Raw genomic sequence first — 22,756 nt, 5'->3', positions numbered from 1 at the left:
AATGTGAAGGAAACGGAGCCCGGGGCCCCCAGCCCTCAGTCAAAGCCCCTCTCCAAGGCTGTGGAAAAACTTCTGGCATCGTGGAGGGAGGGCAGCGTCCATCAAAAACAGGCAGCCTGCGCCCAAACTCTGTGTATAACGCATAGGAAGCCTGGCTGGCCGGGCCGCAGTGGCAGGGTGTCCGGAGAGGGCTCCTCCCTCCCAGCGAAGGCTAGGCCTCGAAGGTGGTGCCCTGAGGAGAGCAGGGTCTCTGGAAAGACAATCACAGGTCCCCCGGGCCAGTGGTCCCAACATGTCCAGCAGATGCTTCACCCAGGCAGCCGCTGTTAGAAAACGTCCTCAACTGAGGCCTGCCTGCCACGTCCCACCTGGTGTGAGTCTTTGGGCCAAGGGTTTGCCAGATTGCAGATGCTTGGAGGAGAGAAGGTGGGAGGCGGAGGTAAAGAAGGAAAGAAAGAAGGATGTCGTCAAGAACTGTGGACGGCTGCTTCCCATCCCTGCCATGCACCGCTGGCCTGACCCCTCCTCCCCCCGGGGGGGGCCCCCCCACCTACTGAGCCTTGGGGAGATGCGTGCTTGAGCAATTTTGAGGTCACGAAGAGAAGGACAGGAAGTGAGAAGAATCCAGTTGGCCAGGAAGGGACATTTCTTGAATATAACATAAGTTGCTTCAGAGTGAGGAAGATGGGATTTTGTTTAAAAGGGCCAGCCTCCCCCAGCCCGCTTCTGAAACGGTCATAGAAGACACCAGAGGACGGGCACTCACAGAAGCATTGACCGCTTGGCCCAATTGTTAGCCAAACGCCAGAACTTGAGGGAGACCCCTTTAACTACAAAGTTAGTGATCTCAGTGGCCACCCAGGTTTTGTGAACAAAACCATGCCCGTGGTTCCTTTCACTCCTCGGTGACGGAGCCCTAGGCCTAAGCCCAGGGTGGGTTCCGCCATGGCCCCGGCCCATGGGCTGCCCTTCCTTCCCTTCAGCACAATTTCTGATTTCACATCTGTTCCGGGGCAACTCCGAGGAAACATCCGGCTGGGTGGGAAAGTGGCAGGGAGCCCGCCGTCATGGGCTGAAGGCAGGAAGAACGCTGGGGGAGCCGCACTGTGGCTACTGTAATTTGAATAAATTCTGGGCTCTTTACTTTGGCCTACAAAGCCCACCGGAGCTGGCTCCCACCCCTGGGACTTCACTCCTGACCACCGTTTCCCTCCGCTGTGGCTCTGGCCATGCTGGCCTTTTGCCTGGTCCCGAAGCCCACCTGTCCCATCCCAACATCATCCTGCCTCTAGCCTTACCTCACACTGCCCACTCTCTTCAGAGCAGCCCCGGTGGCCCATAACCCTGCCTCCCTGGCTTCATAACACTCATCACCTTCAGAAATCACCTTTTTAATCTTTTTATTTTTTTAGCTTATTTATTCTCTGTCCCCCTTAAATGGACTGTCAGCTTTGGAGGGCAGGGACTTGGTTTTGTTCCCTGCTGTATCCCTAGCACCTGGAACAGGGCCTGGCACCCGCCTAGGGTGGAATAAATGGATAAGTGGATGGAAGACTGGGCCTTTCTGGTGCCCCCATTGTTCCCCCAGACAGGCAGCCCTTTGGAAAGTACACCCAGCTCCTTCCTACAAGCAGCCCTTGCCTGGGCTCCCTTGTGATTTGCTCGCTGCCTCTCTGGCCCTGCCACACACGTGCCTGCTCACCGTGAGAAGCGTCCAAACCTCTGTGCTCTAGAGCCGAGAGGCGGCAAAGGAAGGGAAGGGAGAGGGTCCCAGGCTCACGGAATGGTAGAAGGTGGTCCCTGGCTGGTCACAGAGCAGCGCCACTAGCCAGGCTACCCTCCCCGCCATCCTGGAGGACGCACGGCCTCCTCCTCTGCCATAGAGGCAGTGCTGAGGCCAGAGAGGGCTCCGGGAGGAGGCTTCTCACCCCGTGTTGGCCACTGCAGCTCACACAGAGCCAAGGCTCCCATGCGGAGGCCCTTCCACTCTCTCCCTGGGCTGACCTGCCTGGGGGCTGAGACCGCCTGCCTGTCCAGTGACCTCCCCCTCCTCTCTGTTCTATTTCCGTCTGCCTTGCTTCTCATTCTGCTCTCCCATCTGGCAGGTCAGGAGTTCAGCCTCTGAAGTCAACGGTGTTTGAAGCTCAGGCCCATGGCTGCTGAGCTCGGCAGGGTTGGGGACTCTGGCCTTACCCGACTGTCTGGGGCAAAGTCACCAGCACCAGACTCAGGGGAAGGGGCTTTGGAATGGTGCCCAGGGCACAGCCCCCAAGTTGAGGGGCACGGTTGGCTCTGCTGGGTCCTTCCCCAAGGTTACTACCTGAGTCATCTCAGCCAGCCCAGGGGTCTCTGCCTCTCGGGTAGCTGCCAGACCCATCACAGCTGAAGGAAGCCCACCAGCCTCCTCCCAGTTCACACTTGGAGGAGCTACGTGGGTCTGGTCAGCCAGGCCTTGGACCTTCACCCCTTCCTCTGCCCCACCCTACCCTGGACCTGACACTCACTGTTATACGCAGAGTCCAGAGCTGTGCCCAGGCCTCTGACTCCAGAGATTTTTCCACAGCAATGATATCATCTCCCTTCATCTCTTCAAGAGCCTGTGGAGTATTTACAGAGGAGGGTTGGGAAGGAGCCGCATCCCAGAGGGCCCTACCTACAAACTAAAGCCAACTCAAGGCTGTGAGAGCCCTGGGGTGGGGGTGGTAGGGGGTGGTGGAAAAGGACAAGGGCATGTTGGCCCTAGCTTCCCTTCGCTGGGACCTCTATTGAGTTGGCCCCATGTTAGGGACTCTGTGCATTGGGTCTCTCCTTTTCCTCCTCCTCCTCCTCCTCCCACACTCACAGGAGAGGGTACCGCAGCTCTGGCCGCATCACCCACCGCATCACCAGACTCCTCCTAGAGGATCCCTCAGCACCCCCACAGGAAGGGAGGCTGGGTCTAGGCAACTCATACTTACCCTGCAGGGCATGGTCACCAGAATGAGGAGAACTTTTTGCCAAAAGCAGAGACAGCTGTGACAGAAAAAGGAGAGAGGCATCAGGAAATTGGCCTAGACTCCCTCCGAGTTGGGGCCATTTGGCACGGTGAAGCCAAGCCCAGCCCAGGGGCAGGGACACCCCCTCCCCCCACTGCTGCAAGATAGCCACTGCGCAGCGGCAGGTAGACCTTGAGGCTCGCCTGTGGCTGACTGGCTGAGCCCGCCATCATTGCCCAGACCCAACCTCAGCCACAGTAGGGCCCCGGGGCAGCTGCCCACCACGGACCGGCTACAGGCAGTACTTACCTTCCGTCAGCTTGCCGGCCTGCTCTGCTGCCCCACCAGGGAGGATTTTGGAGAGCACGCTCTCACCATCGGCGCCTGGCTGGCCGGCAGAAGCCCCTGGGGTCCCTCCAGGCCTGGCTCCGGCCTTCATGCCTAGGGGGAAAGAAACCACCGTCAGAAGGCAGGCTTGGCCCTTCAGGCTCTGAGTGGGAAAGCGACCCTGAGGGAATCTGAACATGGGCAGCCGTGAGGTGGGAGGGTGAGGAGGAGGAGAGAGTAATGAAGAGAGAGGTGTAAGAACAGGAAGTTAGAGAGGTGGAAGGAAGCAGAAAAAGGGAAATTGAGGCAAGTAAGGAAGGAGAAGAGGAGGATGGAAAGACAGAAGGGAGGAGAGAAGGGGAAGGAAAGAGCTAGTAAGAAGCTGTGGTCCTGGCCCTGCACTTACCAGTCCCTTCCAGGTTCCCTGCCCAGAGCTGCCTGGGCCTGAAGGCCCCAGTGCTGGTGACCCCACTAGCTCATTCTTTTGTTTTGTTTTTTAAGATTTATTTATTTATTTTAGGGAGAGAGGGAGAGAGAGAGAGAACACGCATGGGGGGAGGGGCCAGAGGGAGAGAATCTTCAAGCAGACTCCCCACAGAGTGTGGAGCCCGATCCCATAACCCACGAGCCATGAGATCATGACCTGAGCAGAAACCAAGAGTCGGACGCCCAACCCACTGAGCCACCCAGGCGCCCAACCACTAGCTCATTCTAACCCCAGGCTCGTTTTCTGTTGGGAAGGTCTGCAGAGCCCTGGGCACCTTCTCGGGGAGCAGTGCGGGTATGCGGTGCAGGGGAGCTCAGGGCGCCGGTGGGTGCAGGGAGAGGGCAGACCAGGAATTCTGGGCCATGGCTGAGGGCACCAAAATATAGGCTCACCTGCAGGTCCAGGTCCTGGTGGCGGTTGGGCCTGAGGAGCCCTCCCCTGTGGGGGTGCCTTGGCTGTCCCTTTAGAGCCATTTGCCTGCTCTGCCCGTGGCTGCAACACAGAACCCACAGCTGAGATAGCGTCCGACGGCCCTGCCCACGCCCAGCCGGGAACCGAGGGTGTGTCCCAGCTGCAGCCACAGCACCTGCCCTGGGTAGGATCCGTGTGCTGGAGCCCTACTTACCGGTCCTGCTGCCTGGGGGCCCGAGGCTGTCGTGGGGCCCGGCTGAGCCTTCCCTGCCGGCTGGCTGGCAGCAGGGGCCGGGCCCCGGGCAGCTGGCTGGCCCTGCTGCTGCAGCCGGGCCTGCGCCGGGGCCTGCTGCGGCGGCTGCGCCCCAAGACCTTGCTGCTGCTGCTGTGTCGGTGGCTGGCGCGATACTGTCGCCGAGGGGGTCTGCCTCGATGGCGGCGGCTGTGACTGCTGCGGCCCGGGAGCTGCCTGCCGACCTTGCGGCTGCGGCTGGGGCTCTGGCTTTGGCTGCGGCGTAGCGGGCCCCGTGTGGGCCTGCCGGGAGCCCTTCTTGCTGTCAGAGGCGTGATGGTACGCCGACGGAGCACGAGCTGGCTGTGAGTATTCAGCGGAGCTGGGGTACCCAGGCTGACCCTTCTTCTGCATGGCCGGGGCAGGGCTGGGCTGAGGATGCGGCCGGGCCTCGTGGCGACCCAGGTCCCGAGCATGTGGTTTGGCAGCACGCCGGCCCGGCTCCTCGCCAGCGTGGCGGCCTGAGTGCCGCCCGTGGTCACCGTGGTGCCGGTGTTCCTTGGCTGAGGCGTGGCGGCTCGGGCCACCCTCATCATGGGGCCACAGGCCCTCCTCGGGGGGCTCATCGTAGTCGTGGTAGCTGTGCCTGGCAGGGCCTCGCTTCTGGGAGGAGGAGGAGACTGCATGGCCCCCGTGGTGCCTGAACCGGTCAGAGCGGGCATCCCGGGGCTTATCAAACCAGTCTGTCTCCTCCTGGCCCAGGTGATACGCTTCAGAGACCAAAAATAGAACACCATCAACCCCCGGGCTGGCCGCAGGGGGAGGCCCAGCTGAAGCCATGCAAGGAAACCAGAGAGTGGGCGCCACAGCCACAAGCATTAACACTAGGCCCCCAGCCCGCCCCCCCCACAACCAGGGCCAGGGCGCGGGTGGAGCCGCCTGCAGCACGGCCCCCACTGGATGAGGCGCCAAGTCAGGCCCCTCTGGGACATCTCAGGGCCCAGGGCCCCATGGGTGGGCAGGCCCCCCGGGGTGCCGAGCAGCTGCAGAAATCACCCCTGGCTGCCATTACCTTCGCTGTCGGAAACTACGCAGTGGGAGTCATCCAGGATGTAGCCCTCCTCACGCTTATATGTGTGGGCCCGAGGCCCGTCCTTGACGTGCTCCTGGACGTCAGGCATGGAGTGGCTGGAGCAGAACTGTGGGCAGGTGTCCCCAGGAGGAAGGGGGCCGCCGGCAGGGCGGGGCCGCCCCAAGGGGCTGACGGGGCTCTCCTCTTCAGAGGTCTGGCTCCGCATGGGGGGCCGGGCCCGGCCGTGGGCCATGCTCAGGGACGAGAGCTTGGGGCCTGCTTTTTGAAGTCGCTCCACGGCTTCCCGTTCCCGCTCATATCCTTTGCCCCGGCCACCGAAGTCATGGCTGGACAGCTTCTCCCCACTGTATGCAGATGCCACCCGGGACCGTCCGCTCCCTCCATACATGCGGTCGTCCTCCTCCACTGGGTCCCGGCTGGACACCCCATAGTACCTCTGCTGCTCGTACACGTTCTTCTTGAGCCCGTAGGTGATTTCGTCCTGGAACTTCCTGCCCCGAGAGGCTAGGCTGCTGCTGACTGCAGGGGAGGGGTAGGAGGCCAGATCCGACTCCACGTCCTTGGCCTCTTCGATAGGTGAGAACTTGGAGATCTTTTGCTCCATGCCCTGCTTCCGGTGCTTGCTGCGCTTTGAGGAGATGGCAGCTGGTGCCAGGCTCTTGGAGGGATGCTTGGGCCCCATGGGGCCCGGACCGTACTTCTCTGCTCGAGCCCCGTGTCTGTAGTCGCTGTCACCGTAGTAGTGGGCACTGGTTGGTCGGCCATTGCTCTCCACACTCCGGTGGTGGCCACTCTTCCCACGGGGGTCGTAAGAGTCCTCCTCGGATTCTTCCTCCCCTCTGGTGTAGCAGCAGGGCAGTACAGACCCCTCCAGGATGCCTGGTTCTCCGGGCTCTTTGCCAGGACGCCCGCTGCTGCTCGGCCCCAGGGTCTCCAGTCGCTGGCTCTCGGGGGCAGTGGAGGTGCTGTCCTTGGTCAGCTCACTGATGTCGTCAATCATCACATAGTTCCGGGGGACATTCTGCTCCAGGCTGGTGTAGTGGGAGTCAGAGGGGTAGGTGGAGGCTGAGCTCAGGCTCACGCTGCTACGGTCGCTGGCCCGGGGCGGCTCAGCAGCTTTGCCTTGCTCGTAGCTGCCGCTCGCTGCTGGGCCGCTGTAGCTGCTTTCAGATGCGCCTGAGGACATGGCCACGACAGGGCTGGCGATCACCTCATAGTTAGTGGGCACCTTCTGTTCCAAGTCGGCCAGTGATGTCTGGCGTGGCTTCTGGTGGGGGGCACGGCTGTCGGCCGGGACTGGGAAAAGAGTGCTCTGTGTGGTTGGCATGGGTGTTTGGGCTGCATAATGGCCTGTGGGACGGAAAGCCTGTTGGCCTGGCAGGCCAGGCTCAGCTGGGTAACTGGTGCCAGGAGGAAAGGCAGGTGCTGGGTATGTGCTGGGGCCAGGGTAGGTGGGTGCTTGGTGGGCCGGGAATCCGTTCTGGGTTGGCCCACCACTGCCTGCAGTGTACTGCGGGGCCGGAGGTGGGAACCGGGGCTGTTGGAAGGCAGTGGGGCCGGAGGGGGTGGCAGGAGCAGCGGCAGTGACAGGGAAGTCTGCGTACTGGCCGGCAGGAGTGGCACAGCCCTGGAGCCGCAGCTGGTTGAGCTCGCTGTCCGACAAGTAGTCACGATGCTCACCGAGCCCACGCAAGGGCGGGTAGTCACGGCCGCCTCGGTCTTTGGCCAGAGACTCTTTCCGCTGTGTGATGCCCAGCTCCAGGTACTTGAGCTTGGCGTCGATCTCCTTCTCCTCCTCGTCCAGCTCCGCTTGCTTCTTGCGCAGCTTGGTGGACTCATGCTCCACCAGCCGCAGGTCCCGGTCCAGGTCCCGGAGCAGGCTGGCCTTGGTGGCAGGGACAGCGGTGGGCCCCGCCAGCCCATGCTGCAGCAGGCTGGCCGCATACAGCTGTGGGGGGGCCTGGCCAGCCAGGGGCAGGTGAGCCTCCTCTGGAGGGGGGCTGGGCAGTGTCCGCTTCACCTTGCGGACCAGGCCGTTGGGTGGCAGCGCCGACACCTGAGACAGAGGGAAGGGCGGGCAGCACTGAGACCCAAGGTGTGGGTGACTTGGTGGGGCAAAAGGTGGAAGATCCCTGGCTTGGGCTGGCCTCCATACAGTGGTTTCTCTGATTCACCAGGCAGCCTTGAGGCCGGCCCTGTCCCCGCTTGGTGGAGATCACCACTGGCCGGCGATCCTTTCACAGCCTTTCTCCCTCCCAGCATTCTGGGCAGCGGCAGGGGAGGGGAGGAGCAGATGCCCCTCTATGCAGGTCTCTAGGACTGGCTTGCCTCTGAGAACCTCTAGTACACAGGGGCTCTGAGATCCCCTGCCTGTGTCCTGTGGGCTGGCCACCCTCTGTCTCCCACTGAGTGTCCTGAGGTGAGGAGGGTACAGTCTGGCTCTGGGGTTAGGTGTAGCAGCCGGTGGGGACCAAGGGCAAGTGGAGGGCCATGGACAGAAATGGAATGCTTCCTGGGTGCCCAGCAGGCTCCCTAGAGGATCATGGGAAGGGGCACGTGCTGACTGTATGCCAGTTACTGCAGGCTCTGGGTCTTTCCTTGCCTCCTGCCCTACTCCTCTTCTAAGTGGCCTGTCCACCCAGCTGTCCTGAGCTACCCTCTGCCAAACCCTCTGGACTGTGCTCTCAGCCTGGCCCCCAGTTCCTTCTACATCCCTGTGAGCCCACCACTCTCTGGGACTGCCAGCTCCCCTCCAGGGCCTCTCCGGCCCTATCTCTGCATGGCTTCCTGGTCCAGGCTCCCTAACGCTACCCTCTGTGCAGCTCTCCTCACCCGCCCTGACGTCCCATGTTGCCTGAAGGTCCATATCGCTGGAAAGTTTACACCGGGGCCTTTGTTTCTAGCTCTTAGCCTTCCCAGAGTGCCCCACCAGGCCTTTGGGTTTTTATGAACCACCCAAGTCCCCCAAATACACTAGGGCCTGACATTGGGCTTCTTACTTTTTACCTTGCCAAGAAACTACATAAAAACCTCCCACCCACTCTCACCATACATCATCATAAAGGAAATGATAGTGTGCCCCAGAACCTTAGAACAATGGGTGGGTCTTTAACAGTAAATTTCGTGGGATGCCTGGGTGGCTCAGCCAGTTAAGCGTCTGCCTTCGGTTCAGGTCATGATCCCAGGGGCCTGGGATCGAGCCTCATGTCGGGCTCTCTGCTCAGCGGGGAGCCTGCTTCTCCCTCTCCCTCTGCTTGTGCTCTCTCTCTGTCACATAAATAAATAAAGTCTTTTAAAAATAAATAAATAAACAAATAAATAAGTAAATAAATAAATAAATAAATTTCACTTTGGGCATGGAGCCCATTGTGCGGCTTGAACTCACAGCCCTGAGATCAAGACCTGAGCTGAGATGAAGAGTCGGACGATTAACCGACTCAGCTACCCGGGCGCTCCAATAAATTTCACTTTTTGAACTCCTCACTCTATTGTTCATCTTTTGTTATTTTCATTGCTCACCATGAGTGCCCATCATGCCATGGCACCACACGGCTAGCCCACACTCCTGATCCCACCACCATGCTCTCTGGCCTGCACACCCCAGGGCTCTCCACTACCTAAGCTCATCACCTCCAGGCCCCACCCTCTCCTCTCTGCATCACACCCAGAAAACAGGTATACATACCTCACAATGCCTCTGGTTCCTACCCTTTCCCCCCAGGGCCGTTGTGTGGTCTTTCAGCCCATCTGCCCACATTCTGCCCAGGAAGCTTTCTAAAATACCCATCTTGGGGCACCTGAGTGGCTCAGGTGGTTAAGCGTCTGCCTTCGGCTTAGGTCTTGATCTTGGGGTCCTGGGATTGAGCCCCATGTCGGGCTCCCTGCTCAGTGGGGAGTCTGCTTCCCCCTCTCCCTCTGCCCCTACCCCCCACTCATACTCTCTCTCTCAAATAGATAAAATCTTTAAAAAAAAAACAAAAACACCCATCTTGCCCTGTCTCACCTGCCTAAAACCTCCAGAGGCTCCAAGGGCCTATGAGAAAAGCCCACGCTCCTCAGCCTGGCACTCAAAATCCTTGGCATTGGGCCCTTGCAACTCCCATCTCCCCCTGCACAGCAGCCCACAGCAGGCCACCTCGCCCAGTCCCAGGGCACCGTTTGGCAATTAAAGCCACAGGCAAGGGTAGGTTTATGCTGCAGGGTTCCCTGCCTAGGGGAGCAAACAGGAGTGTAAGCAGATTTATTGAGGGCCAGAGAAGGGCAGGGGACAAGATAAGACAAAGAGCACGCTGCAGCCTATTGGGATGGACCTTGAATGCTAGGCCCAGAGGTTTGGGCTTCCTGTGGGGCCATGGCAGCCGGGCCGGGGCTGGGGAGTAGGGAGCGGTCCAGCTGGGTCCGTGTTGCTGATTTTCTAAGGCAACATCCACAGTAGAGGTTTGGAATGGGAGGGGCCCGGTCTGGGGTGGGGACGTGGTAGGGGCTGGAGCAGGTATGGGCCGTGAAGAGGCAGTGCTGAGGGAAGGCTGAAGTTTCCAGTGGTGTGTGGATGGGTGGCTGTGGGGGCCAGCGTGCGAGTGTGTATTTGCCCAGATATCCTTGCCAGGCTGCAGGCTCCACCGAAGGAAGTTCCAGCCCTCATCCTCAACTCCTTCCTCTGAGCCTCTGGAGCTGGAGGTGACTCCACCACCGCCCCCCCAGGAGATACCCCTCCCTGTGGGGCCCCCAGGCTAGACAGAGACCCCTGTCCCACCCTGGACCAGCCCCTGTGCCCATACCTGGCTACCCAGTCCCCCCTGGTGCTGGTAGAGGGAGAACCTCTCTTTGGCAGACTCCTCGGCGGTGGGGCTGAGGGGCTTAGGGTCGGACAAGGACCGCTGCAGGGTCTTCATGGGGCGAGGCAGCGTCTGCTGGCGGAGAGCGCTGTCAGCCGTGAAGTGCTTCTGGGGACTCACGTGAGCCTTGTTCAGCCTCTCACTAGAAGCAAAGGAGGTGTCCAGGAGCCGGTGTGGGGATAGGGGTGAGACCGGTGAGTAGAGGACCTGGGGGGACTTGGGAGGCTGGCGGCTCACAAGCTGGGACAGGGACTCCGGGGGCAGCTGGGCCTGGTATCCAATCTCCAGGGGATCCGGCTTCTTTTTTTCGAATCTGCCCAGGGGCCCAGGGGTGACGATCTGGATGCCGGGCAGGTAGGGGCTGATGGCGGTCGGCCCTACCAGCTGTGGCCCAGCCACACCCTGGGCCTGCCCCTCGGGCTCCGTCTGGCAGGCCAGGCTTTCCCCACGCCCAGTCTTCTCTGGCGCTGAGATGTACCGGACAATCTCCACCTTGGGGTCGGTCGCGGCTGTGATGTGGATGGCTGGAGAGACCCTGGGCAGCTGGTCGGGCTCCGTCTGCACGGAGCAGTCAGTGATGGTCTGGATGCCCACGCTGCTCGTGGCCTTCGCGGCGGCAGCCGCAGGGGCTGATGAGGCAGCAGCATCGTGCTTGCTGTCGGAGCCGGAGTCCGAGTGGCGGGACAGACGGGACCGGCGGCGGCGCACGGGCTGCTCCCACTCAGCACTGTCCTCGTCGTCAGTCTGCACGCTGCAGTCGGCACTCCGCCGCGCCCGGCGCCGCCGGCTCAGGAGGTAGCGGCCTTCGCCCTCCTCGTCGTCCGTCTGCACGCTGCTGTCTGCGATCCTCCGGACCGCACAGGGCTCGGGGCCCGACTCCGGCTCGCAGGCATCCCGCAGGCGAGGCATGGAGTGCCGCTTCTTGATGCCACTGCGGCCCGCCTCCCACGGCTCCTCAGTCTGCAGCGACATGTCCGAGGCCGAGCTGGGGAGGCCCCGATGCAGCCCGGGCTCCCGAGGCTGCCCAGGCCCCTCTGGCCCTGCCACAGCGATGAAGGCCGTGTGGCTCAGAGGGGGCCAGTACTGGCCGTTCTGAGCCAGCTCCGGGGCAGGTGGGGGAGGCCCCCGGCCAGGCGCCTCGCAGGCCACGGGGAAGGGGGCCTTCTGCCGCTGCTTCTGTTCCTCTAGCTGCTGCTGCAGCTGCTGCTGCAGCTGCTGGATCTGCTCCAGCTGCAGGCGCTGCTGTGCTAGCTGCTCGCGCTGCAGGGCGAACTGAGCCTGCCGTTCCTCCTGCTGCTGCTGCAGCACGTGGTGCTTGATGGTCTGCAGCTCCTGCAGCTCCCGCTGCACCAGCAGCTGCTCTTCCTCGCGGTGCCGCTGCAGCTCCACGCGCTCCCGCTCCAGCTCTTCCTGCAGCCGCAGCTGCCGCAGCTTCTCCAGCTCCACCCGCTCCCGCTCCAGCTGCAGCAGCTGCTCCTGCTGCTTCCGCTGCCGCTCCTCCTGCGCGGCGTCCTCCTTCTCCAGCCCGGGCCGGCCGAGGGCCCCGCTGCCGCCCCCGGGAGCAGCATCTACGGGAGGCTTCTGGCCAGCCAGCGGGGCTGGGGCTGGGGCCGGGGCTGCTAGGGCCTCCTTGGCGGCAGCAGGGGTGGCTGTGGAGAGAGGCTCTTCCCGAACCGCCCCTGCAGGCAGCTCTGGCCTTGGTGGGCCCCCAGCCCCTGGGGCCTTGGCAGCAGCGGGTTTACCCAGGTAGACAGGACCCTCAGCAGGTGGAACACTGGAAGCAGTGGGGAATCTGCTTGGTGCAGGATATCGGTACAGCCCTGTGGGCCCAAGAGGTATCCGGGGGGCAATCACGGGCATGCGCGTCAGGCTGGTGAGCGGCACGGCTGTGACTCCGCCGGACACGTAAGGCCTGTACATGCCGCGGCGCACCATGGGCCGCAGTACCGAGGCGGGCTGGGTGGTTATGGGCAGTGTGGCAGCAATTGGAGTGTTGATAGTTGAGTAGATCATGCCGTCGGCTGCGCGCACGGTGGCTGTGGATGGCAGCAGCTGTCTGATTGCCGTTCCCTGGCCGACCGGAGGCCGGTACTGGGCCAGGTTCCCAGGACCTGGGTGGCCCTCTGGGAAGGTGGGGTTGCCAAGGAGGCCGGGTCTGAGGGGAGCCAGACCCTGGGGGGCGCTGAGCCCAGGCCCGGGCTGAGGCTGATACTGCATGAGGTCGGGGCCACCGCCACCGCTGCCATGCCGCCCTCCATATTGGTCCATGGAGTTGAGGGCAGCACACATGCGGCTGATCTCGCGGGCAGTGGTGGCACTGTACTGGGCCAGGCTGGCCTCCTGGAAGCCAGCGGCATCTCCCCGCGGGCCATACCTGTGGTCTGAGTAGATGTTTGACACCGAACTGTAGCGCCGCATGGGAAGCGGGTGAGTCAAAACGTCCGTGGGATGACGCAGGTCTGTGTATGAGCCATACTGCAAGCCCTGCCCAAGGTAGCGTCCATCCACAAAGCCCAGGCTGTAGGAGTGCTTCAGCGAGCTGAGATCCACAGCGGAGTCTCGTCCAGGGCCCTGGAAGAGCTGCCCAATCCTGTGCGCATGGTAGTTGAGGCCAGCCTCAGCCAAATTGGTGTCAGACATGGAGGAGTATAGCCTGCCGTGGAGGCCCTGTGGGTAGGGCCTCTGCTCCTCGTGGGGCCCAGGCCCCGCTACCCCCTGTGCCCGGTAGGTGGGGGGCTCAGGAGGCTCAGGGTCCCGGGGACTGTAGAAGGGGCCGCCGCTTTGGCCGGGTGGGGCAATGTCCGCCACACTCTTCTCAGGTGCGCTGGGCGTGGGGTGGAAGGTGCCCGTGCAGCTACTGCCAAAGGGGAACTTGTAGACCATGTCACAGCACGCCATCTGGCTCTCAGGCCTCATCCCGGTGAGGTCCAGGGCACCTGCGGGCTCCTCCGGGAGCAGTGTGGTCACAGTGCCTGCCGTGCCCTCTCCCATCTGCACCACCACTGTGTGTGGCTTCCTGGCACTGGGCATAGCGTGTGACCGCAGCTCTGGGGGGGCAGCCCGGTGGGGTTCAGCGCCCGGCTCTGGCACTGGACCTGATTTGAGGCCAACACTCTGGGCAGTGCCCATCTGAGTGATTAAAACATCCCTTCTGGCTAGAGGTGCTACCTGGTTGGGCAGGTTATACCTGGCAAACTTGGGCTCCCTAGGTCTTCCACGGGGCCCACCTCGGTACGGAGCTGTCTGGACAGCCTGCTCTACCTGCTTGACCTGGGCCAGACACACGGGGCTACCCGCACCCTGGCCAAAGTCAAGCCGGCTCTGGAAGGGGTCTCCATAGACCACAGGCTGCTTTTGCTGAGCCATGAGCACAGATGAGGCCATGGTGATGCTCACGGTGGTGGAGGTGCTGAGGAAGGCATGGGTCTGCTCCTGGGCGTTGAGGTTGATGACCAAAGGCTGCACAGCAGTCGACTGCCGTCCTGGGATTGGATCCAGGGCAAGGCCATACTTCCTTGCTTCCACGGCAAGAGAGGTCAGGTCCATGCCCTGGTCAGTAAGGATGATGGGTGTGGGCTTGACAGCTGTGCGAAGGTCTACCACGGCACTGCCCGGAGGTCTGGGGCCTGGCTCCACCCTAGACGTTCCAGGGACAGAGGAGATCCGGCACAGGGAGATGTTCTCAGCAGGGAGGGCGCCCCAGCCATATACTGCCAAGGGCCCATCCGCACCAGCGCTGGGTGCCCGTGGGAAGCCAGGTGGCCCGGGCGGCTCTGGGGGCAGCTGGGACGCACTGGGAGGTGTCGTCTGGCTGTAGCTGTGGGTGGTGGGCGAACACACTGGGGAGGTGGAGGCACTGGCGTGTACCATTCTGGTCTGGCCGGAGGCGTCTGATGCTAAAGTGATGACCATAAAGGGGGCCTCCCGAGAGGACTGCTGCCACACCAGGCGAGGTGTGCTGGGTCGGTGTGGCGTTTGTGTGCCCTGAGCCACCATGGGTGCTGGGGTCAGGGCACCAGGGCTCCGAGGCATGTCCAAGGCCGGGGTCGGGCTTGGCGTCTGTGTAGAGAACTCGGCTGTGGCCCTCGGGCCCAGCTTGCCAGGGGAGAACGTGGGACTCTCTGAGGGAGAAGATGGAGAGAGAGGTGGGCTGGAGCCCGTGAAGTAGGCATAGCCCCGGGAGGCCTTGTGGGGGCCGCTCTCCCCGTCACTCACACTCAGGGGCTTGTCTCTGGCAACCCGTCCACCGGCAGTGGGGCCGCCGAGGGCCGCGGGTAGCTCCTCAGTTTGGGACCCATAGTTTGCAGTGGCTGGGCTCTGTCCGTAGCTACGGCCTACAGAAGATGGTGAAGGGCTGCGCTCAGAGCCTGCTGGGGAGGTGGGAGTCATGTAACCTCGTGACAGGCTGGCGGGACAAGGAGCCACGGCTGTGCTGGCCGGGGCGCCAGGGCCCTGGGAGAAAGATACGCCTACCTCCTTGGAGGCAGAGCTGGGGGATGCAGGGGAGCTGTGAAGCTTGAGAGGGTCCTGAGGCTCCTTTGCAAAATGCTGAGTAACGCGGACATCAGGAATGACTCGGCCACCACTACTGTCTGAGGAGGTGGAGGTGGAGAAGGACACGGGGGCAGCGAGCTGGGTGGGACTGGTGCCAGGCGTGAGTGGGCCACCATTCTGCTTCATTGGGTCCATGTACGCACTGTCGGCATTCAGAAACTGCTTCTCCTTCTTCTTGTCCTCGGCAAAGGCCAGGTCCCGGGAGGAGGCCTGCCGCATGCGGGCAATGCTCTGTGACGTCTGAAGGATCTCCTCGTACACGGCGGCCCCCAGGCTGGCCGGTGTGCCCTCGGGGGCAGGCTGCGCAGCCCGGCCATAGTCTTGGTCGGGGGTGTCCTGGTACTCAAAGGCGCCCTGGCTCTGGGGGCCGGTGGGCTGAGAGGGGCCGCCGGCCACCTGCCCCTGCTGCCGCTGGAGCAGCTCGGCCTTGCGCATCATCTCCTCATAGGCCTCTTCCGCGCTCTTGAGGGGCCGGCCCGCGCCGGGAGTGGCCGCACCGCCCGAGGGCGTCTCAGTTGGCGAGTAGAGGGACATGAAGGTGGGCAGGTTGTACTCACTGCCCGACTTGTAGAGCCGGCTGGGGCCACCGTCCAGGGCTTCAGCCTCTGAGTCGAGGGAAGGGGAGGGCGAGTACTCGGAGCAGGAGGAGCGATGGAGCTCCTCCATCTCGGCTGCCTGCCTCAGCTCCTCCGTTGGGGAGGCATCCTCGATGGGTGACAGGTTGCTCGGGGGAGTCTTGGAGCGCTCACGCCGCCGCTGGGCCCGCAGCTCTTCCTTGTCTCGCCGCGTCTTGCGGGCAGTGCTGCGGATGCGCTGCTGCTCTACCTCCCGCATCTTCTCCTGCTCCCGCAGCAGCTCCTCCTCCTCCCGCAGCTCCTCCTCCTCCGAGGAGTCCTCGATGGTGGGCAGCAGGGGCCCATGGGAGCGGTGCCGGGCCTTGCGCTGCTGCTTTGCTTCTTCCAGCCGCTGCCGGCGGCTGGGGCTGCTGTCGCTGTCCTCCTCCAGTGAGGACAGGGAGGTGGGAGAGGTGCCGGAAGTGTAGCTGGGCGTGGAGGCCGGCAGCGTGGAGGAGTGCTCCCCGCGGGAGCGGTCCTCGGGCGAGCCCGTCAGGCTCTCCATCTCCAGCTCGGGCTCCCGCTCCAGGCTGGGGTCAGGGCCTTGGCCCAGGTCCAGCTCGTGGCCATAGCTGCCCGCGCTGTTGAGCTCAATGGTCTTGAAGCGGCGCAGCCCCCCCTGCAGGGCCCCGGTGCTGTCGTCGGCCTCGGCTGGGCCTCCCTCAGGGAGCAGCTCCTCGTAGCCCGTGGTGGCGTTGTGCGGCAGACGTCTCTTAGGCGGAGCCGCTGGGTCTTGGCTGGGCTCGGGCCGGGGCCTGGGGCCGCCCTTCTGGGCGCTAGGTTTGGCCAGGCCGTGGCCGGAGGCGGCGGTGTCCTCCTCTTCCAGGTTGTCTTCCTCGGCGCTCATCTCCAGTATCTGCCGTCGCATGAACTCCTCGTCAGTCAGTTCTGCGGCCCGGGCTGGGGGCTGGGGTGGGAGAGGGGACAAGCCACCCTCGCTGCTGTCCTCCACGTAGTCGTGTCTCAGCTGGCTGCCAAAGTCGTCTGAGGACTCGGCTGCGTCCTGCTGCTCCCTCTGGTGCCCCCACTCCAGGGAGTCTTCCTCTTCCTCCAGGATATCCTCCAGCTCCTCGTCGGAGTCATAGGCCTCAGGCATGATGGACAAGGAGTGGGGCCTCCGCTTCTGCTCGTCCCTACGGCTCCTGGGCGGCTTGCTCGGCTCGCCCCTGGGGGCCGGGCCCTGGGCCTCCAGCGAAGGTCGCATGCTGCTCCCCACCTTGTGGAGCTCGGAGGGGCTGGGCGGGCGCGGCCCTGTCACCCCCGCACTGTCCAGCTGCTCCACCTCGTGCCGTACGATGCCTGTGATCTCGCTCTGGGAGCTGGAGATGCCGTCGGAGGAGTAGCCTGTGTCGCTGAGGCTCTGTGGGCTCCGGGACGGGTCCTGAGAGGACGGCTTGCCCACCAGCTCCTGCAGCAGGGCGAGAAGCAGACACTTGCCTCCCTGTGGCAGACAGCTCGCTGGGGAAGCCCAAGGAAGGGGCCCTCCACTGCCCAGGGGATCATGGCCCACCGTCCTCCATTTCTCTGGCCTTGGAAACCCCAAGCACCCTCAAAGAGAAGTTTCTCAAAGAGAAACTTTATTAGATCAAATGGGAGCAAAACCCACCAAAGTATTCAACCACGTGCCAGACATAGGGCTAGCCTAGAACTCACAGGCCCACCAGGGCCTCATCCAGGCATCCCTTACCTCCTCCGTGGCCCCAAGGGACCTGCCCCAGGCCTACGTCCCAGAGAACCAAGCCTTTCCCTAGACCATCCCACCTGAGAGCTGGGGTCCCAGAAGTGAGTGAGACTGACCTCCGACTCCCCACCCTTGGGGGCTTCTGGAACGGCCCTGACGACAGGGGTGGCAGGTTCAGTCCTCCGGGGCCCTGTCTTTCCTTTGGGAGTCCCAGGGGGCAGGGTAGTCTCTGGAGGTGGTTTCGGCCCAGGCTCGGCTTTAGCTGGGACTCCTGTCTTCTTTTCCTGGGCACCACTCAGGGTCCTGCTGGGTTCAGAAGCCCTGAGGGGCTTAGCCTGGGGGCTGGGCTTGGTGGGCAGGGGACTGGCCTTGGCAGGCGGGGGGCCTGATGGCTGGCCCGGCCCCTGTGGCCCTTTCTGCTTCAGAGGGGCTGCTCCAGGTGCCCGGAGAGGGGCCCCTGCAGGGGGCTGTTGAGAGGTGGGCAGCGGCAGGGGGGTCGGCTCTCCCAGGCTTCCCTCTAGCAGCCGCTTAGTTTGGCAGTTCAAGCAGAGCCACTCGGTTTTCTGTAAGGAAATGGGAGGGGAGGGGCTTGGTGAAAATCACAAAGACCCTAAAGTACTCAAAGAATGTTTGCATGACTATTTCTGTAATCGTAAGCAGAACATCTTCTAAAGCATGACACCGAAGGAAGCAAGCTTTTTCACCTGGCCAGAAAAGGAGACCTGCGGGGGAGGGGAGGCTACAGGTAGCCCGTGAGTCTGGGGAAGAGGGGGAACTGGGGCAGAGTCCAGCAGTCCAGAGCCCCTGCAAACCAGGAGTGGCCTCAGACCCCATCCTTCCCCACACCCTTCCTAAGTAAGGGCTGTGCTGGGAGGCTGCAGACTCCTGGGGCCAGGGGAGGCTGGCTGGGAGAAGCCCTGCTGGGAGGATGGGGCTGAGCAGTTCCCTCTGCCCACACCCCCCAGCCCAAGTCTCCCTGTCCAAGGTCAGCAAAGACCCTCAGGTGGAAGCCTCCTCCTGCCCCCAGGGCTCTGGACTATTCCTCCGATGGGGACTGTGTGCACTCCCCCGCCGCACTGAGGCCAGGGGCCCTGCTTCCTCCAGAGCTGGGTGGGGACCGAACCCTCAACCATCAGTCCCCCACTCTGAGGGTCATCCCCCCGTCAGGCTCAGTGCTGGGGGCTGGAGACACAGCCAGGACGAAGACAGACACCGGGGGTGCTGGCAAGAAGCGTTCCTGGAGTCCACAGCCCCAAACTGGTCATTCAAGTGTGACATGGATATCAGTGGTGAAGTTCCTAGAACACCAGAAACCAAGTCTGATTCCCCCAGCTCCAGCTGTCTGCACAGGGGTGAGGTCTGAGCATCCTAGGCCCTGAGGGGCTGATTCCTGTAGCCGGTCAGGGGCTGATAGGGCCACGTCTCCCAGGAACTTCCTCCAGAGCCAGGACTCCTCTTGCCAAGACTGGAGGCCCTACCATGGCCCAGAGGGGTGAGGTGGGAAAGAGGGTAACCACACACCCATGCCTGCTCTCACACCAGAGGAGGGGGCAGAGACTTCCTGCTGCTCCTCATCCCATGTGCCCAGACACTTAGGATCCCACCAGCAGCTTGACCACTCGGCTGGGCCATTAAGGAGAAACACAAGACACAGAACCACAGGATCACAGAGCCAGGAGCCAGGGCAGGGAGGTGGCCCTTGGCCCTCGCCAGCCCAAAGTGGGCGGGCAGCCTCGGCACCCTTACCTCGCACACTGCCCTGAGCCCATGTCAGACCCCAGCCCGCCTGGCAGATCCTTGGAAGCATGGGGCCCCCAGAGTGCCCGCCCGCAGCCTGGCATCCCCAGGCCACCGTGGCAGATGGCACGTCAATGATTCTGCCCCGGTGTCCTGTCCACAGGGCTACATATCACATCTCTGGCCTGGGCCCCAGCAGAGGCCAGGCCAGGCAAGTGGCAGGCCCCTGGTGTATGTTGAGGGATAGGCCTGGTCCACGGCCTTGTTACTCTGGGCCTTGAGATCGTTCCCTGAGATTGGAGCTCTGACTCTGCCCTGAGGCCCAATCCCATGCACAGGTCCTGAGCAGAGGCACCCAGTGATGGAGGGTGACCCTTCACAAGTCCTACGTGTCCTCACCCCGTTCCCTGGAGGGTTTGGCCTTAGCACCACTACTGACCCCCATGGACCTTGTCTGATCCTCTATGTATCCCTGACACAAACCCCTAGGAAGCAATGGGTGCTGGCTACTTGCTGGGTCTTGGGCTCACTTGGCCTGGTCTCCCCTAGAGGAGCCTGGGGAGAATGCTAGCTAGACAGGCTGAGCCCAGGCCCTGAGAGAGACGGGGCATGGAAGAGTACGGAGCCTGAGCCCGAAATCCTGCCCACGTGCCTCTGACGTCAGCTGGGGACACAATGGAAATCCCTCCAAGGTCAGAGGACTCTGAGATGACAAAGAGACCCTGGCGAGGTGAGAAGGGGTGTAGGAATTCTGGAAGTGAGAAAAGCCCCAGGATCAGCAAGATGGGGTGAGGATCAGGGCCCAGATGGGGGGTGGGGGGACTGGCCTATAGCAACATTCTCCTGATTCCACTTTGAGTCCCTGCACACAGCCATTCCAGGTTAGGCCTCTCGAGGTTAGGTCATCTGGCCTGGCTCACCCTGGTGGCTTCGCAAACCTCTGACCCCTATCTCTGGCCTGCAGACCCCACCCCAGAAGCAACAGTCTCCAGTGAAGCAAGGGCACCTTGGAAGGATGGTCTGAACGGAGGAGACAGACCTCATGCCGGGGGCTCAGGGCCAGCGCATGCTGCAGCCTGCTTACCTAAGCCTAGAGGCCCAGCCCTCAGCAGAGCATGTCACTTGTCACACGCTCCCCAGGGTTTTGTTCCTTCCCACGCCATTCACGGAGGCCGCCAGGCTGCAGAAGGGGCTGCCCAGTTGGCCCTGTTGCTCTTGGCTCCGCTATAGCAGTCAGCCAGGAAGGGAGGGAAGGCAGGCAGGGGGAGGCATGTGAGGTAAGGGCTAAAAATAAACACCTGACCTGGCTGCTGGAGGCCCTTCCCCAGCTCTCTGGAGGTTGGGGGGTGGGGAGAAGGTTACAGAGCGCTGGGGCCTGGAGGGGCAGAGCCTGAGGAGCCCTGGCCCCAGACCTAAGTCTTCTGGGGAATGGGGATGGGGTGGGAGGCAGGCCATGGGGAGGCTCTGTGCCCGGTTGGAATAGAGGTCCCGATTTCTTTAAAATTCCCTCAGCTCTGATCTCTGCCCAGTATAGCAGGCCCACCCGGCTCCACCCCTGCTTATTCATTCCATTATTCTACTCCTTCATTTGTTCATTCATGCTCCCCTTTAGGGTTTATTCCCTTATTCATTCATTCACTCTCCCCTTAAGGATTTATTCCCTCATTCATTCATTCATTCACTTGCACACCCTCTCCTACACTCTTCTGTCCCAGCCCCAGCCTCCAGGGAGCTGCTGCCTGTTTCCCCTTTGCCTGTCCCCCTTGGCAAGTGGGCAGGGGATGATCTGGGACCTGGGAATGGACAGTGGGAGGCTTGATGGCCATTTCTGCCTTATCTCCCTCTGTCCAGTTCCTTTCTGGGGGCAGGAAGGTAGCAATGCCCCAGGGCAATCACCACCTCATGGTGGGAGGTGGGGTCAGGGTGAGGAAGGGGAAGCGAGTTGTCCGAGAGTTGGTGGAGTACCCCCACAGGCGGACGAGCCCGCTGCCTTCCAGGACCACTGGCTACTGTGCCTCAAGGGCCAAGGTTGCCGGGTGAGGCTGCAGTGGACGTTGGGCATCCTCCTTGCACTGCCTGCCATGGTCTGAATGACCCCGCAGAACACAATCTCTGTGTATATGGAGCTGGCCTGTGTCAACCTGATTACAGTGACACCAGGCTGACCAACACCCCATGGCCGGCTGCTGGGCCCAACATATCCCCATCCCCAGCTTCACTGTCAGACAACAGGCAGCAGATGAGAAATCCAGAGAAGGGATGTCCTGACTTAAAGAGCCCGAGACTCAGCCATTGGACTCCGGGCATGACCGTCACTGGGGCTACTGTTCTCCTGATGCTGCGACCCCGTCCCTCCCCATCCCTGGACATGCTTAAGCTTCTCCTTTCTGGGCCTCTCCTCCAAGAAGAGGAATCCTCCCTGATATCCCCAACATGCACCTTTCTGGCGGGGCTGTGCTCTCCTCATGCTCTAGTACCAAATGTGTCCGTTCCCCATGGGGCATCCCTCATGAGACCAGGGTCTTGCACTGGTCACAGGGTTGATTGACACCCAGATAGTTGGGGGCCGGTAGGGACTCTTTCTTCCTCGCACGGAAACTCTCTGTTAGGACACTGGTTCCAATCTCCTGGTTGTGTGCTGGACCTTACCTAAGTACCTGAAGTATAGCATCTCAGCTGGTTCTCCCAGAAACCTCCATTCCACATGGAGGAGACAGGGCTCCCTGAGATCACGATCCCCGGAGGCAGCTGCTGGCCTCAGCCCCTGCCTCAGATAAGCCCAGGCCAGCCCCGCATATCACAGGCACCAGGCCCTTTGCCCAAGGAGGCCCGACTTCTCAAGGGTATGGCTGGTATTTTGGCAATTATAATAAGACCAGAAACTGGCGATGTTACTATAACATTCCCAATTCCACTAATTTCTTCACAAACTCTATTTTTAACTAAAAGCCAATTAAAAATTAAGCCAGAGGGTACTATTATCCTTCAGAAAGATAAATAGGTAAAAAATTTGGAATCAACAACTCTTAATTATGAAATGACTCACTAAATAGCACTATGGTTATTTTTTTTTTCCAGAGGAAATTTCAGAGGGAAAAGGGATCTAGCTCTACTGCTTCCTTCATTGTATGCTCTGGACTCCCTATCTAGAAAGAAGGTAAGAGGTTTTACAGCTCCGAGATGTTGAGGAAAATTCCCAACCCAACAGCCCAGACAGTTGGCTCTGGTCTTGGGGGGAGCCACAGCAGGTCTAACAGACAAGTGGGGAGCTAGCAGTGGGGCCTCCCTGGTCTATCCCTCCCTCAAGCCCCCAGCCTACACAGACAGGGGTCCCTCTGCCTCACACTAGGCCCAGAGACAGCACAGTCATCCCGGGCCTGGCGGGCTGGCATCCATTAGCTAGGTGTGGGAGAGACAGCCAGGGCAGACCTACCCCTACCTGCTGGCCCTGCCACCTCACTCCCAAGGCACGATGTGTCTAGGACACCTGCTGAGAAATCAGGAGCCTCTCACCAAAACACGCAAGTAGGTCACAGGGAAGCACACAATTGCTCTGAATGTCCAGTGGCCATTTGCCGAGGTGAGATCAAAGACGGCCCGTGGCCTGGTTACAGTGAAGAAAAGCAGCAATGGTGGTGGGAACCACAGGAGGGAGGCATCGTGACTGCCCACCCACACCTTCCCCAGGACCCCCCTGCAGATAGCAGCATTAACAAGCAGAGCCATGGGGCACCTGGGTGGCTCAGTCGGTTAAGTATCTGACTCTTAGTCTCAGCTCGGGTCATGATCTCAGTGATCATGCCCCGTGCA

The 22,756-nt window shown here is 61.8% G+C and overlaps 1 protein-coding gene across 2 annotated transcripts in view; it reads right to left on the bottom strand.

The window, feature by feature from the left end:
* Nucleotides 1-264: 264 nt before the first annotated feature.
* BSN (bassoon presynaptic cytomatrix protein) overlaps nucleotides 265-22,756 on the bottom strand; it is an 87,986-nt gene continuing 65,494 nt past the window's right edge. The window contains exons 4-12 of one of the 2 annotated variants that reach the window (XR_004300370.1): nucleotides 17,326-17,772; nucleotides 10,304-16,936; nucleotides 5,505-7,581; nucleotides 4,415-5,202; nucleotides 4,182-4,281; nucleotides 3,285-3,416; nucleotides 2,958-3,012; nucleotides 2,505-2,597; nucleotides 265-411 (exon numbers count right to left, since the gene is read on the bottom strand). Coding sequence is in view for 1 of the 2 variants with exons in the window: in XM_032411295.1 (XP_032267186.1) it covers nucleotides 2,972-3,012; nucleotides 3,285-3,416; nucleotides 4,182-4,281; nucleotides 4,415-5,202; nucleotides 5,505-7,581; nucleotides 10,304-16,936; nucleotides 17,326-17,772 (10,218 nt within the window). In the remaining variant the exon portion in view is untranslated. The remainder of the gene's footprint in view (nucleotides 412-2,504; nucleotides 2,598-2,957; nucleotides 3,013-3,284; nucleotides 3,417-4,181; nucleotides 4,282-4,414; nucleotides 5,203-5,504; nucleotides 7,582-10,303; nucleotides 16,937-17,325; nucleotides 17,773-22,756) is intronic. The other variant, XM_032411295.1, reaches the window with a different exon arrangement.

This window comes from Phoca vitulina, unplaced genomic scaffold (assembly GCF_004348235.1).
Source record: "Phoca vitulina isolate PV1807 unplaced genomic scaffold, GSC_HSeal_1.0 scaffold13, whole genome shotgun sequence".
In the NCBI taxonomy this organism is placed as follows: domain Eukaryota; kingdom Metazoa; phylum Chordata; class Mammalia; order Carnivora; family Phocidae; genus Phoca; species Phoca vitulina.
The sequence above is the reverse complement of the archived record's forward strand: the minus strand, read 5'-3'. Positions and strand labels throughout refer to the sequence as shown.